Source organism: Muntiacus reevesi, chromosome 3 (genome assembly GCF_963930625.1).
Source record: "Muntiacus reevesi chromosome 3, mMunRee1.1, whole genome shotgun sequence".
NCBI classification, from domain to species: Eukaryota; Metazoa; Chordata; class Mammalia; order Artiodactyla; family Cervidae; genus Muntiacus; species Muntiacus reevesi.
Genome location: NC_089251.1, coordinates 97678988 through 97694275, shown reverse-complemented (window position 1 = coordinate 97694275; position 15288 = coordinate 97678988). Strand labels below are relative to the sequence as shown.

The window sequence follows — 15288 nt, the reverse complement described above, 5'->3', positions numbered from 1 at the left end:
CACACACACCCCTCTGTTGCCTCTGTCATGCATCTTGAAAGTTTTTCTAGTTGAGGATAGATGACAATTTTTAAAGCAATAACTTCCTGTGGAACATTTGGGCCATTTCAGAATTGTTCCTATTAAAACATCTTTGCATATTTTTGTGCAGTTTTAGCCCATTTTCGCACCCACTAAATCATTTGGAAGGAAAGTTGGTGGGTCAACAGATAGGAGTACTTTAAAAATCTGATATTTCCAAATTGTCGTAAAAAGACTTTCTTCCCCTTACCTTCATTTTCTGTTTATTTCTTCTTAGATAGTAAAAGTAGACAAGTTTTTTTATTAATGTATCTGTTTATCTTTGGAGTTATAAGCCATTGAAGAAATACCTAAAGAAATCCTTTAGATAGGAAATCTAAAGAATGTGGAAAGATTAAAACATCCAAAGAGATGACTTGTTCTTGAAGTTCCCCACATATGCGTCTATGTCCCTGCTTCCTTCACCAGGAGAGGGCCAGGAATACGGAGTTGTGCCAGCTGCCCTTCGTAATGTGGCCATGGGACTCGCATAGTGGGGTTTGCTCGCGGAGAAGCTGGCAGGCACTTGGGAAACCTCCTCCGGCTCACCTAGCCTCAGCCTGCGTCTCAGCGCCCTAAGCCCAGCACCTGCCTTCCGTGGCTGATCTGAGCGCAGGGCCCCTCTGCTTGACAGCCCCCTCCCTTTCTGGCCTCCAGGGGAGGAGCTGGCCATGCTGGAGGACATGAGCCTTGGGATCATGGACTTGAGGAACGTGACCTTCAAAGTCACTCAGGCCACTTCTAACGCATCCACTGACATGCTGCCCGTCATCACAGGAAATCGGTAGGCTGAGTTTTCAGATTCTCAGAACCAGCACAGTGTTTTCATTTGTGTTCATCACACGTGACATGCTCTTCGTTTTTGCTTTCTTCTGTATCATTCAGCTGCTCACAGCCCGCCACACTCGTTTCACAGCCCCGGGCCGGTCGGTGCCCAGCCACTCGGAGGTCCCCGAGCCTGGCCTGCCCTTCCTTTTCTTGCTCACCCGTCTCCCGGTCACAGGCCCCCCTTCCTCTCTGTTGCAGGGACGGCTTTAACGTGCGGATCCCGCTGCCGGGCCCCCTGTTCGATGCACTGCCCCGGGAGATCCAGAGCGGGATGCTGCTGCGGGTGCAGCCCGTGCTCTTCAACGTAGGCATCAACGAGCAGCAGACGCTGGCCGAGAGGTGCGGGCCGGGGTGTGGGCGCTGGCGCTGGCACAGAGCGTGTTCTCAGTCCTCTTCAGGGCTCTGTGGACCTTGTCACCCGCCTTCAGGTTCACACCAGGCCTGTCTGGTGGTGCCGGGACACAGAGACGATGGTCCATGACCCTAGAGGTGGGCTGGCAGCAGGGAGTAGTGTGCTCGTGAGGTCTGAGAGTGTCTGGGGGCGCTTCCTGGAAGTGGGTTTTGAAGAGTAAGTAGGAGTTGTTCATATGAGGAGGTGGAGGAGAGACCTGGGGTCTCAGGCCGAGAAGCCTGAGCAGAGGCAGGTGGGGAGACACCACATGAGGCCTGTATGCCAGGTGGAGAGCCATGCCTTGATCCTAAATCCTGTGCCTTGTAAATTCCTTCAGGGTCACCTGGCAGGGAGGACTTGCACATGCCCATGCATGCAAGCATGTGTGCATCTGGTTGGAGAGGAGAGGGTTGGGTGTGTGTAGCTGCTGATGACCTCTGCTGGTACATGAACACCTTTCCTGTTCCATCAGTACATGCATGTGATGCATGTGGTTTAGAATTAAGAGCTATCATAAAGCACCTACTGATAAGCACATCTGGTCTCCAGGATGATAATTCCTCTCGGGCCTCGTGAGCCCAGTGGTCAGTGTCCACTGACCCCCAGGTAAAGGGTCCTCCCCCCATGGTCAGAGATCTTTTAGTGGGACAGAACAGGAGCCAGTTCACATTTGAAGGCGATTACCTGCTGGCCACATGATGGAAAGACATGAGGTCTGATGTGATGAGGTTGTTCAGAAGAGTCCAGGCCAGAGGCTGGGTCAGGCCAGGAGTGCAGACGGGAGGACCCGATGGAGCTGAGCCGTGGTCCCCAGCAGAGTGGGTGCGAGAGCCAGGCCTCCCTGTGGGTGGCAAGTGGCTGGTTTTCTGAAGCCAGAAGGAGGGTCTGCTGGGGGCACAGGGCACATTGGCCCCGGAAGCAGAGACCTGGAGGGTGTGGGCAGCGCTGTGGTGTCCACCTCAGGGAGCGTGGGCAGCCTCAGGGCTCCCAGCAGGGAGGAGACAGCATGCTGGCATCTGCAATTACTGTTCCTGAAGCGATAGTGGTTTCTAGAAGGGGTATGTCTGGAAAGGTTTCTGCAAAGGATTGAGGCCAGGCCAGATGGGACGACATGGCATGCACAGAGGAGGTGGGAGCAGGGTCTAAACCAGCACAGCCCCCCCGTGTCCCTGGGTGACCCCAAGGGAGCTGGGGACTGGAGAAAAGGCCATCATGGGCATGTGGGTGGGCAGGTCGTGGTGGACCCACCGGAGAGCGTCCTGTCCCAGGTTCGTGAGGATGACCTGGGACCGGGACAAGGCTGATGTGCACGGAGGGCCCTGGGCAGGAAGTACTGGGCGGGGGGGGGGGGGGAATGGGCGTCCAGGCCTGGGGCTCCAGAGCGGTGTGTCCGATAGCACCCGCGGCTCCCTCGTGGGTGGCTTCCTCCCACTCCCTGCGGGCCTGGTGCCTGCGTGGAGAGAGGTGGACTCTGTCCAACAGATACAGCTGGTTGGGTCTGGTCCCGCAGTGGCAGATTCGAAGACAGGACTGTCGTGACTCCCCACCCACAGCCCCGCTGCTGTCCTGCTCCGAGCACCGTGGGGATGGGAGCACCTCGGGGATGGGAGCACCTCAGCAGAGCAGGGGGCGGGGCAGGGCTGCCCGGGCGCCTGGCTGCCTCTGAGGCACGCCTGTCCCAGGTTATGCCTCCTGCTGATAAAACATGTTCATACTTGTCACCAATATGGACAGATGACCGTAAGCTTAGGGGAAGGAATGTGGCTTCAAATTTACACATAAGGATTGAGAGAATCAGTGCTGTTGCCTGTAATGCAGTCACCTGGTACTAGAAGCAAGTCATGTTAGCAAACTGATGGTGTCCCCTTGTGACTCCAAAGGTTCGGCGACACGTCTTTACAAGAAGTTATTAACGTGGAGAGCTTGGTGCGGTTAAATTCCTACTTCGAGCAGTTTAAGGAAGTTCTGCCTGAGGACTGTAAGTTTTTTTTTTTCTTTTCTTTTCACTCACAGCAGGTTTCACCTGCTGTCTTTTGTCCCCTGGGGTGGCCCAGCTCCACGACCCCTTCCCTGTTCCAGGTCTACCTCGATCCCGGAGCCAGACATGCCTGCCGGAGCTTCTGCGGTTCCTAGGTCAGAACGTGCACGCCAGGAAGAACAAGAACGTTGACATCCTGTGGCAAGCCGCTGAGGTACATGCCGTTGGGGGGGGGGATGTTCACAATAATAATAATAATGCTAAAACAGCAGCAACAAATTAAAGTCTCAACCAGGAGTGGGGACAGATTTCTCCACAAGAACACAGGAGAATCCCTGGATGCGTGCCCAGGCTCCAGGAGACACTGAGAGTTGCCCGTGAACTGCTTACTCTGGGACTGCCTGAGGGCTGATGAGCGTGACTCAGTCTCCCCCCGGGCGTGTGGTGACCAGGCTTATGAGCAGGCTGTCCCCGTCTGCAGCCTGCACAGTCCACATGTGTTAAAACTCACGGCTCGCTGCGCCTTTAAATAGGTTCAAAGGGAGACCGCCAGGACCTGTGTCTCTCTTTCAACGATGTTTCCGGTACACTGCTGTTCCAATCTCCTCATTTCTCCTGAAGGGAAGTCCTTATATGTCAGATGTTTTCTCAGGAATTTGTTTGTGGAGCTCCAAGTCCCTGTCTGAGCCCTGGGTACCAGGGCCATTTCAGAGCTCGTCATTCACTCACCCCTGACAAGGGGACATGTCCACACTGGTTCTCACATGCAGAGCTGAAATATTAGGTCTAACCCCTCATGAGAAATCTGTATGCAGGTCAAGAAGCAACAGTTAGAACTGGACATGGAACAACAGGCTGTTTCCAAATCGGGAAAGAAATACAGCAAGGCTGTATGTTGTCACCCTGCTTATTTAACTTATATGCAGAGTACATCATGTGAAATACTGGGCTGGATGAAGCACAAGCTGGAATCAAGATTACTGGGAGAAATAGCAGTAACCTCTGATATGCAGATGACACCATTCTTATGGCAGAAAGTGAAGAAGAACTAAAGAGCCTCTTGATGAAAGTGAAAGAGGAGAGTGAAAAAGTTGGCTTAAAACTCAACCGTCAGAAAACTAAGATCATGACATCTGGTCCCATCACTTCATGGCAGATAGTTGGGGAAACAATGGAAACAGTGAGAGACTTTATTTTGGGGGCTCCAAAATCACTGCAGATGGTGACTGCAGCCATGAAATTAAAAAATGCTTGCTCCTTGGAAGAAAAGCTATGACCAACCTAGACAGCATATTAAAAAGCAGAGATATTACTTTGCCAATAAAGCTCCATCTAGTCAAGGCTATGGTTTTTCCAGTGGTCATGTATGGATGTGAACGTTGGACTATAAAGAAAGCTGAGCACCGAAGAATTGATGCTTTTGAAGTGTGGTGTTGGAGAAGACTCTTGAGAGTCCCTTGGACTGCAAGGAGATCCAACCAGTCCATCCTAAAGGAAATCAGTCCTGAATATTCATTGGAAGGACTGATGCTGAAGCTGAAACTCCAATACTTTGGCCACCTGGTACGAAGAGTTGACTCATTGGAAAAGACCCTGATGCTGGGAAGGATTGAAGGCAGGAGGAGAAGGGGATGATGGAGGATGAGATGGTTGGATGGCATCACTGACTATAGACATGAGTTTGAGTGAGCTTTTGGAGTTGGTGATGGACAGGAAAGCCTGACGTGCTGCAGTCCAATGGGGTAACAAAGAGCTGGTCGCAACTAAACTGAACTGAACTGAACCCCCTCATTTCACACATGGGGAGACCCTACAGTGCTCCACAGTGGCTGTTAGCCTACCCAGGACTGGAGCCTGCAGCCAGACGTGGGCAAGGATGCACCTCACACCTCTGGCCACTCTGGCTGCCCTCCAGAACCTTTGGTGCTCAGCTCCACCACCTGTGAGTGTAACTCTCTTTGACCTGTTTGTAGTTCTCGCTTGTGCCCTGCATTTCAGTCGTGAACTTTCCAGCCTCTGGAATTCAGTGATCTTGTCCATGTTCACCCTCACCTCATCAGTTACGATTTTATGAATTTGGGTTAATTCACTCTTTCCCTAACTCAGGGGCTGCTCAGTCTTAGAGTCTTTTTTAAAAATTTTTTAATTTCTTGTCTGCTCTCTTAAGACACCCATCTTCCTCCTGATGGTTTTGGCCAAACTTGCTTGGGTCTTCTCTGTTTTGTCCTCTAGACAGAAAACTAAGATCATAGCATCCGGTCTCATCACTTCCTGGCAAATAGATGGGGAAACAGTGTTTTTTCTGGGCTCCAAAATCACTGCAGATGGTGATTGCAGCCATGAAATTAAAAGAAGCTTACTCCTTGGAAGGAAAGTTATGACCAACCTAGATAGCATATTAAAAAGCAGAGACATTACTTTGTCAACAAAGATCCGTCTAGTCGAGGCTATGGTTTTTCCAGTAGTCATGTATGGATATGAGAATTGGATGGTGAAGAAAGCTGAGTGCCAAAGAATTGATGCTTTCGAAGTGTGGTGTTGGAGAAGACGCTTGAGAGTCCCTTGGACTGCAAGGGGATCCAACCAGTCCATCCTAAAGGAGATTATTCCTGGGTGTTCATTGGAAGGACTGATGTTGAAGCTGAAACTCCAGTACTTTGGCCACCTGGTGCAAAGAGCTGACTCATTTGAAAAGACCCTGATGCTGGGAAAGATTGAGGGCAGGAGGAGAAGGGGACGACAGAGGATGAGATGGTTGGATGGCATCACCGACTCAATGGACATGAGTTTGGGTGGACTCCAGGAGTTGGTGATGGACAGGGAGGCCTGGCATGCTGCAGTTCATGGGGTCGCAAAGAATCGGAGACGACTGAGCGACTGAACTGAGCTGAACTGAGACGTGTGTTGGCCTGCACTCTGCCCTCTGCCGATGGCACCTCTGCTAGTAGCTGCCTGGTCTCCCCTGAGAAGCAGGCGTGGTGCCGTCTACCATGGTGCCGTCTACCCGCAGCGCCTCTGGTGTTTCTCTGAGAGCAGCACGTCCTGGAGCCCACTGGCACATGGCTTCTGGTAGAGGAGCGGCCTCTCATGAGACACTCATCTTGTTCTCACAGTGCAGCCTCTTGTATAGATCTGGAGGTGTTTATCTGAGGCTCCCGTGGCCAGATACTTTAGAATTCATAGGGCTCCATGCTTCAGAAAGGTGATGGGTGTATAGTCTACAGTGTGTGCACAGGTATGTGACAGAGTCATCTGTGTGGAACGTGGTACATGTGGATGGTTTCACAGTCCTGAGGAGTCTGGGGTCTGGAATCAACCCACTGAACATTGCCTTATTGCAAAGTATGAATTAGGGAGTTTCCCAGCTGGCACTAGTGGAAAAGAACCTTCCTGCCAATGCAGGAGATGTCAGAGACGTGGGTTCGACCCCTGGGTCGGGAAGATCCCCTGGAGGAGGCCATGGCAACCCACTCCAGTATTCTTGCCTGGAGAATCCCTTGGACAGAGGAGCCTGGTGGGCTGTAGTCCATGGGGTTGAAAAGAGTTGGACAAGACTGAAGTGACTTAGCAAACTATGAATATTTATACAAAGTGGGATAAATAAAAATTATAAGTAATTTGACATTCCCTCAGATCTCGTCATATTGCTAAGTATGGCCGCCACAAACTTACCCCAGAAAGTCTTTTGTTCTAGGGCTTTCTGGACCTGAGCGCTGTGTATCTGGGGTTGTGCCCAGCGGTGCAGAGCTCGTGCTGCTGGGCGCTCTTCCCACGGGGAGCGGAGGTGCCCCAGGGCGAGGGGCTGCCCGCCGTGTGTGCCCCTGTTTAGGAGGGGCTGGCGCCTCACCCTGCGCGGGGCCTCCATCTCGCTGGGGGAGCCTGTGGGTAGGAGGTGGCCGCAGGGAAGTGGGTCTGCTGTGCCGGCCCCACCTGTGTGGATGAGGAGGTGCATCAAGACTAGCGGTCTGTGCTTTGACTTCCAGAAAGGCCTGGAAACCCGGTGGGGCCGGGTATCCTGGGAGCTGCGCTGACCTCCGCTGAGGGTCGGGATCAGCAGCAAAGGGCCCGTCCTGGCGGAGTTGGGAAGGGGGCAGCTGGTCAGCTGGGTGCATGGACGGCGGGGCCTCCGGGAGGAAGCCGCCTTTTGTGGGGAGAGCCCCCAGCCCATGGCCACCCAGGCCGTGGCCTGTCTTGCAACCCGCTCCTTGGAGCCAAGGCTGGGCCTGGTGTGGAGAGGTCGCCACGCCTTGTCGCTGGGTCGGGCCCTCCCGTTTCGCTCCAAGCTGCGCCTGCTTTCCCGTCGGCAGGTGTGCCGCCGCCTCAACGGGGTCCGGTTCACCAGCTGCAAGAGCGCCAAGGACCGCACGGCGATGTCGGTGACGCTGGAGCAGTGCCTGATCCTGCAGCACGAACACGGCATGGCCCCGCAGGTGTTCACGCAGGCCCTGGAGTGCATGCGCAGGTGGGTCCCGGCCGCTGCCCCTGCCGCGGTCTGCAAGGCCACGCCCCTGGGCGGTCCCGCCGGTCAGGGGGCGGGGCTGCGGGGGGGAGGCGGCTGCTCCGAGGCGGCCGCCTGCCCCGTGTCCCCAGCCACCCGTCCTGAGCGTCCCCTGGCCCCTGCTGTCCCCGTCGCGGGGGGCGGTGTCCGCAAGCTGCAGGGCCCCGCTTCTCCCGGCCGCGGGCTGGGTTTGCTTTCCTGAGCCAGCGTCCAGTGAGCCTTTCCTGGCGGCCGCCCGCCGTCTCCGCTGTCCCCGGCCTTAATCGTGTTCTGATTCCGAGGCCGCAGGCGCGTTTGCAGAGGGAGCCCCAGGGACCAAAACTGTCCGCTGTCAGCGATGCCTTGTCTCCAGCCCTGCGGGGAGCCCCTCGCCTCACATACCTAAAGAAAGGATAAGAAACCTGCTTTCCCGTCTTCTTCCGTGTAGCCACCAATGCTGTTCAGTCTCGTTCCTCCCAGTCACTTCTACTGAGTGTTCTCTACCATTTGTCCTCTCACCAGACTCTCAGAGCATTTGATTCTCTTATCCTTTCTGTATGTCTCTGCCGTTTGACCTTCTCACAGCCCTGCGCAAGAGCGAGGCCGAGCGCCTGCCTCCTGACAGGAGCGTTTAGCAAAAAGGCAACCGTTTTGTCCCGGTGGTCTTTCCCCGTTCCCCCACACCTCGGGACTTCAGGGCCGCTTACCAACGCACTTTAGAAAGTTCACACTGTCCCTGCCTCGCTGCCAGCTGCGAGGTGGTGGGAAGGACTCCTCTGGGGAGACGTAGGCCCCGGCAGCAAGGAAGACGGAGGGGGCTCCCCTGTCCCTGTCAGAGCGTCTGCTCCACCAGAGAGACCAGGCCTGAGGCGGGAGTTCCATTGATACCGCGCGGTCCAGGCCTCCACACAGTCTGGTTTCTAGAACATGTCTGAGGAAACAGTAGTTGATCCTGACAGCGTCTGAGCACAGGGGTCTCAGGAGGCCAGGGGGCGCGTGGCTCCTAAGTATGCACTGCCTGCCCAGCACAGGTGACCTGGGACAGCTTCTGACACGCAGAGCACTTTCACACCGTCTATCACGTGAGTGACTGATAGCCCTTGAGGGAAAACTGGAGAATACAAATAAGGCCCTGCTCCTGTGGCTCCCACACCCGCCCCACACCCCACTGAACTCTCCATGTTCTTGCTGTTGCAAGGAACAGTGCTAATAACACCTTGACACATAGCTTAGAGCCAGTTACATACATACATATGGCTGTGAGCACGGTTAGTCCAGCACTGGCTAACTCAGCTAGTCCCTGAGTAGCAGGGAACACATGCAGTTACAGGTGCGATTCTGCCCTTGGTCTCAGCCTGCCTTTTTCACTTGACTGTCTTGTGAGCATTTTGGGGCTTTCCTCACAGGGGCTTTCCTCATAGCTCAGTTTGTAAGGAATCTGCCTGCAATGCAGGAGACCCTGGTTTGATTCCTGGGTCGGGAAGATCCCCTGAGAGAAAGGATGGGCTACCCACTCCAGTATTCTGGCCTGGAGAATTCCTTGAACTGTATAGTCCATGGGGTGACAGAGAGTTGGACACGACTGAGTGACTGTCACTTTCACTTTAAGTGGAAGTCTTACCGTTTTTAGCACACTATAATTTATCCAGCTTACTGTCGTTGACTTGTTCATAATGGTACAGTGTCAGCACTTTGAACAGGGGTGCAGTGAGCACCCTTGTTTTCCCCTGCCCACGTCTGCCCTGTTGAGTCTCGTGGTTAGGAAGTACACACCTCTGTAAGGCTGTTCATACAGACTGACAGAGCCCCCAGACAGGCAGCCGCCCCGCCCTCTGTGCTGTCTCTCCTGGCACTGTTGTGAGAGCGCCCGGGTCTGGGGAGCCGGCCATGCCCTGCGTTATGGGCAGGGACCCTGAGGCTCTGCGGGGAGGGGGCTTCCTCCTGCGGGCAGGCCTCCTTGCCTTGCCTGCCTCTGCTTCTTGAAAGCCCCACCTGGCTCCAGTTATGAATGTCCTCCTATGTTTCTTATTTGTGCTTTTCTGAATTTTATACAGTCTCCATGGTGAGCGTGTTACCGTCACACTTGTCTAAGAAGTTAGTGAGAACAGCCCGCCTCTGCCGCCCCCGGGACCCTCACAGCTCCAGCCCCCGGCGCCGTGCTCGCCGCCCCCCGTCTGCCTGACCTGTGGGCCCTGGGCACGTGCATGTTTCCATGTCACAGTGACCCTGCCTCCCGTTTTCTGGGTTATCCCACATCGGGAGACGTGCCTGTTCATAGACTGCAGGTCCATGGTGGCGGGCCCGTGGCCGGTGTTTCTGGCTGTGGCGTGGCTGGGACCCGGGGTCAGCCCGGCACCCTAAGGAGGTGGCAGGAGCTGTGTCTGTGCCCGTCAGCGGTCCCCTTGCTTTCCCGCTTGCATCTTACGCGATGCAAGCAGCGGGGGTGGCGATGCATGCAGCGGGGGTGGGGCGGATGGAGCTGGGCTGGCGGACACCCAGGCTGTGTCCTGGAGACCCAGGGTGAGCAGTGGCCAGCGCTGTGCTAAGTGTTTGACAACCAGCTCTCTCCCGAAACAAAACCAACTACCCCCAGTGACCTGTCTGGTCTTTCCGTTTCTGTGGCATAAACACTCTCACTGGGGCCTGTTTCAGGCTGCCGAGCGACACCAGGGCCGGGAGAGCTGGGGAGAGATGGGCCTGCTTGGCTCTCGCCGGCGGAGCCAATTCCAGCTCACCACCGGCAGTGCCCCGCTGTCCCCAGCACAGGGGCTGGAGTCCAGGATCGGCCTTTCTAGGTAGCCCAGCGACCCCCGAGACTGCCCTGGCTGGGGATGTGGCCACCAGTGCTCACAGCCTGAGAAGTGTCTGCCGTCCCGTGGCATCCGGGCTCCTCCAGGAAGCTGCCCTCCGAGCACTCCTTCTGTAGCTCCAAAGGGGGTCACACCGAGCTTCCCGTGAGCTGGGCGCTTGGTAGATGCTGTCTGATAGGACAAGGCGCACTGCCGCTGCTCAGCCTGAAAGCCACGGCGGGTCCCTGTGGGCTCTGCCTCCAGGGCAGCTCGAGGGAAGCGGGTGTCATCTGGGTGCTTCATCAGGAGGCAGCCGTGGCAGAATCAGTTGCATCCTGCCACTTGGCATCTGTGAGAAGGTCAAACGCCCCAATGGTTCTTCATGTTCAGCCTGCTTTCTGGAGTCCATGTCCATCCGCATGTCGAGCATGGCCGGGCAGCATGGCGTGTGCTGGGCAGCCCCGGGGGCGAACATGGAAAACCATGTAGTCAGACTGCACGTGTGTGTTTCCAGTAGATTGCGGTATTTTTTTCTTATTTTCACTTCTCTTTCTCTCTTTTTTCTTGTAACTGTGCTCGTTTTGTTTCGGTATCCCTCTCACACCCGTTTCTGCATACCATCTTTTCTTTTTATTGTGGCTTCATTCCATTTTTTTAAAAAATCTTATTTTTCTGTTATCCTCTTTTTATTCCCCCATACTTTTGGAAAAAATCCATTGCATGTGTCTCTTTTTTCTTTATTTTCCCTTTTTCTTTTCCTTTCTCCCAACCTTCTTCCTTTTCACAGCATTGGAACTCGGGAGGTAGTCACGCAGAAGAACTTGAGCGGCCTGGTGCCCGTCCGAGACTTAAGACTAGACCCCAGCCTCCTCTGTTCCATCCCTTTACTTGCTCTGAGCCCCAATTTACTGATTGTGTGGCTCTTTCTGAGCATAGCGTACCTGGTGGCCAAATTACGTTGCAAATGAGTGTCTTGATGAAAAATTAGTAAGTCACAAGAAAAACAAAAGTGCCAGAACTTGTCCCGCCGCCATGTACCTAGCAGGACAGAAGGAATGTGTCAGAGCACGGTCCGCCAAGAAATATTTCATGCCTTACAGTTTGACCTTTTGTTGTTATGAACTGTAAATACCTGCCAGTTTATTTCACCAGGAGGACGTGTCCGTTTCAGTTCTGTAGTTTTCAGTGCTTGTAACATGTTCTTGTAGAGCCTTGTTACTGCTTTGTTTAGCTGGCGTGGAATTACTTGTATCAAACCTCTTACCTTCTGATGTAAAACTCTTTATTACCTGTGTATCTCGTGTGCCCTGTTTCCTAGAGAGGAATTCTGTCAGAAGAGAATTTGTATATTTGATACTATTCTTTAAATGTACTGCTAACCTTTCCTTTCCTTCTGAAGAGAAATGAAAAGGGTAGATGCTTTCTCACTGGCTCATCTAGATACACCTATTCAATAGGACATGTACTTTCTGCTTTCATTTCAAAGCATAGTCCCTAAAATTACAGTAGCAAACAGTTTGCAGAATCATCACATTCCCTTATGTTATTCCTTTCAAGTTGGGATGACTCAAAAGCTGTGAGTACAGTAGCTCATTGTATCCAGTCAGGCACATATAGGCACATAAAGATACCATGTTGCACGTGGCTTTAAAATTACTCTTTTAAATCTTTAATGGTCACTGAACTGTTCTGGGAATTAATGCATATAGTAACAAAAGGCTTTTAAAGTTAGATATATTTATTTTTCCTGAAGTAGCAGTTTTCATTTAAAAGTTGGATATATTTATATTTCCTAAAGTAGCAATTTTCATTTAAAAAAAACTTCATTTTTAGTATTTTTAATTTCAGTTTCAAGTCCTGATATTGTTTCTCTGTTACAAATCAAACATGGTTAATAACAACAACAAAATCAAACTTTACCAAAGCATGAGACCTAGGTTTTGGGCAGCTGTGCCAGATAGAGGTGAGAGAGAGAAGGCTGCTTTGGTTTCTGTTTTCATTACTCCTAAATTTTGCATGGGGGATGCACCTCAAAACTTACAGAACCTTAATTTCCTGAGCAGGGATCAAACCTGGGCCTCATGAGTGAAAGTGCTGAGTCCTAAGCACTGGCCTGGTTGGGACGTCGTCACTCTCTAACACGGCGGTGTCTGTAAAGCTTGTAGCCCTGACATTCCCATGTGGAGAAAGGTGGCTGGACGCCTCTGAGGGCAGCAGAGGGCTGCGAGGGGAGCCCCACAGAGCCTGTGTGAGGAATGGGCCGTGGCTTCTCACCTTCCCAGCTCAGGCCATGTTGTGCTTCTGTTTCGGCCTCCAGCCGGCTTCTCCCTGCACTGCATTCTGCGGGAGTGGGTTTCTCTTCACCACCCTAGAAACACGAGGGAATTCAGAGAAGCTGGCTTTTCCAGAAGCTTTCCATAGGCATACACATAGCCTGTCCACCAGAAAATCTGTCCTCTCCACTGCCTCCCCCAGACTTCTAGACGTTACTCTGAGGTTTCTCTGGTTTGGCCTCAGATCTGAGTCTGGGTTCTGGGAACAGCAGAGGCAGGTGTGACTGGAGAAGCAGGGGACAACATGGCAGACACAGGCTTTAGATTCTAGGGTGACGGGGTGCCCTCCTCGCACACGGGGCGGGAGGCCCCCTCCCCCCTGCCTCTCCAGAGTGAGGGCGGCAGCGGCCCCGTGACACAGCTCCCGCCCTCCTTCAGGACAGAGCCACTCTGCTGAACTGTAGCAACATGGCCAGCCTGTGACCCTGGGAGAGCTGTGTCCTCCGCCTGTCCCCTCCACGCGGAGGGGCGCGCTCTGAGGCCCCCTTTGCTTTCCTGAAGAGGGCAGGCGGCGCCCACAGTCACGTACCTGGCTCCCAGCCCTGTGCTGGGCGACGCTCTCCTGCTGCCCCTGGAGTCCAGGCCAGCAGAGGCCGTGTGTGGATGAGGGAGGCCCTTCTGACCACACGGCCTCCCTTCCCCTTCCCAGGCGGGTCCACTGCCTCGCCAAGGTGGGCTGCGGCCCGGGGCCTAGACGAGGCCCCCACAGGAGCCTCATGGACACCGTGGCCGCCTCTGGATGCGGTGTGGCCTGCTAGGCCTTCCTGCCCACTGTAGACTTGGCTGCTAAGATAAGAGAAACAATGGAAAGCCAGAGGCTAAGATTCATAATCTTTCTCTTCAGGGGCCAGTCAGAAGGAGTACATTCTCACTGCAGTCATGAGGCCAGATGGAGAGAGGAACCACAAGATCAGCTGAGGCTCTGGGTGGTGGTGGTAGTTTAGAACATCTGAGGACAGAAGCCCAGTGTGCGTTGGGGCTGAATTTTTTAATGTCATGAAGGCCTTGTGACATCAGGCTAAATACATATGTGAAATCCTCTCTGCTTTAGTGAGAAACAGGCAAGATCATATAAGATGGGGAAATGGTTCAGGAAAGGGGAGTCACTGATACACTCGTTGATGGTTTTAGGTTGACACTACGCTTAATGCTAGCTCCAAGGCAGTTTCAGCACAGGTGACTCTAGGTGTTCAGAATCACCAAGACACTGACGTGTCCAGATAAGTTCTAAATTCTAAAGGGGAAGATCCCCTCCAGAAAAGAAAACCCAGAGCCATCATTAAAATGAGTTGCCATGTGAGGTTTCAATGCTAAGTTTTTATTTAAAAAAGTAGATGTTCTTGAAATAATTTGTCAATATACTTAAAAAATCATGAAGCTTTGAAATAATTAAAGCCCTCTTTCTAAAAATCTTTCCAAGACCTTCTCAGTGTGCACTATGGATTCCTAAAAATTATGCAGCCATTGTGATGGGTTTAAGTGGTTCTACCTTAGGACAGGGTAGGCTGGAAGTGCCAGCTACCACTGCACAGAGCCACCCGTCCACACCTGAGTGCCCGGCGCCTGGCCGAGCTTGTCTAAACACTGGGTGATAGAGCTGGTGTGCAGTCAGCCTTGTCAGTCAGATTTTGTAAATTCACACCAAATTCAAACAGTAAAGTAAACACGACTTACAAATTGAAGTGTAACCTTGCCTGTAATTTCAAGTGTATTCAGCCAGCTAAACCAGTAATTAGCCTCTTTAACATGTAAATAAAAGGTAATGTTGAAGTTCACAAATTATTCTTTGTTCCTCACAGCAGTTTGACATTTATTAGTGATAGGTGGTTTCCAAAAAGTGTGTATATTTCTTTGTAAATGGAGAAGCCATATCTGAAATAGTCTGATAATGAAAGTTTCCAAAGATTAAAGAAGAACCTCTATAGCTTCTGCTTCAAATAGAATATTTTTATCCGACTACTGGATGTTAAACCAACATAATCTTTACTTCCACTGGGGGCTCCCTGCTCATACGGCCCTGGCACTCAGCACAGATGAGACACACCTGGCTGAAGGCTTGGAGGCTTTGTGATGAAGCATATCTGAGCTACTAAATTGCTTCGTAACAAACAGGTGGATATTTTTCTAAACTACCTGCATTTATCTTTTGAATAAAATTGCTGTCTTACCAAAATTATTTTACATGTTCTTGATAATGAGATTGTCATTTTCACCTTAAAAGGCTTGAGCAATTGCCACTGATATTTTTTTTAAATGCATGACATAATGGTCTTCATACAACTTGAAATACTTTTTTAAAAAAATCACTGTTTCTTGGTAACTGCAAATTTTGCATCTCATAAGGGGATTTTGTACTAAATTTGATAACTAGTTGATTTAACTGTTAGTCTTAGGATAATAGAAAACTATCAACTCCTCCTACTGTGCTACAG

The 15288-nt window shown here is 52.3% G+C and overlaps 1 protein-coding gene across 5 annotated transcripts in view; it reads left to right on the top strand.

Moving 5' to 3' along the window:
- INPP4A (inositol polyphosphate-4-phosphatase type I A) overlaps positions 1–15288 on the top strand; it is a 118695-nt gene that overhangs the window by 100055 nt on the left and 3352 nt on the right. For all 5 annotated transcript variants that reach the window (XM_065929752.1, XM_065929751.1, XM_065929754.1 and 2 more), the window contains 5 exons: positions 718–844; positions 1087–1227; positions 3160–3257; positions 3359–3471; positions 7565–7719. In XM_065929752.1, coding sequence (XP_065785824.1) covers positions 718–844; positions 1087–1227; positions 3160–3257; positions 3359–3471; positions 7565–7719 — 634 coding nt within the window. The remainder of the gene's footprint in view (positions 1–717; positions 845–1086; positions 1228–3159; positions 3258–3358; positions 3472–7564; positions 7720–15288) is intronic.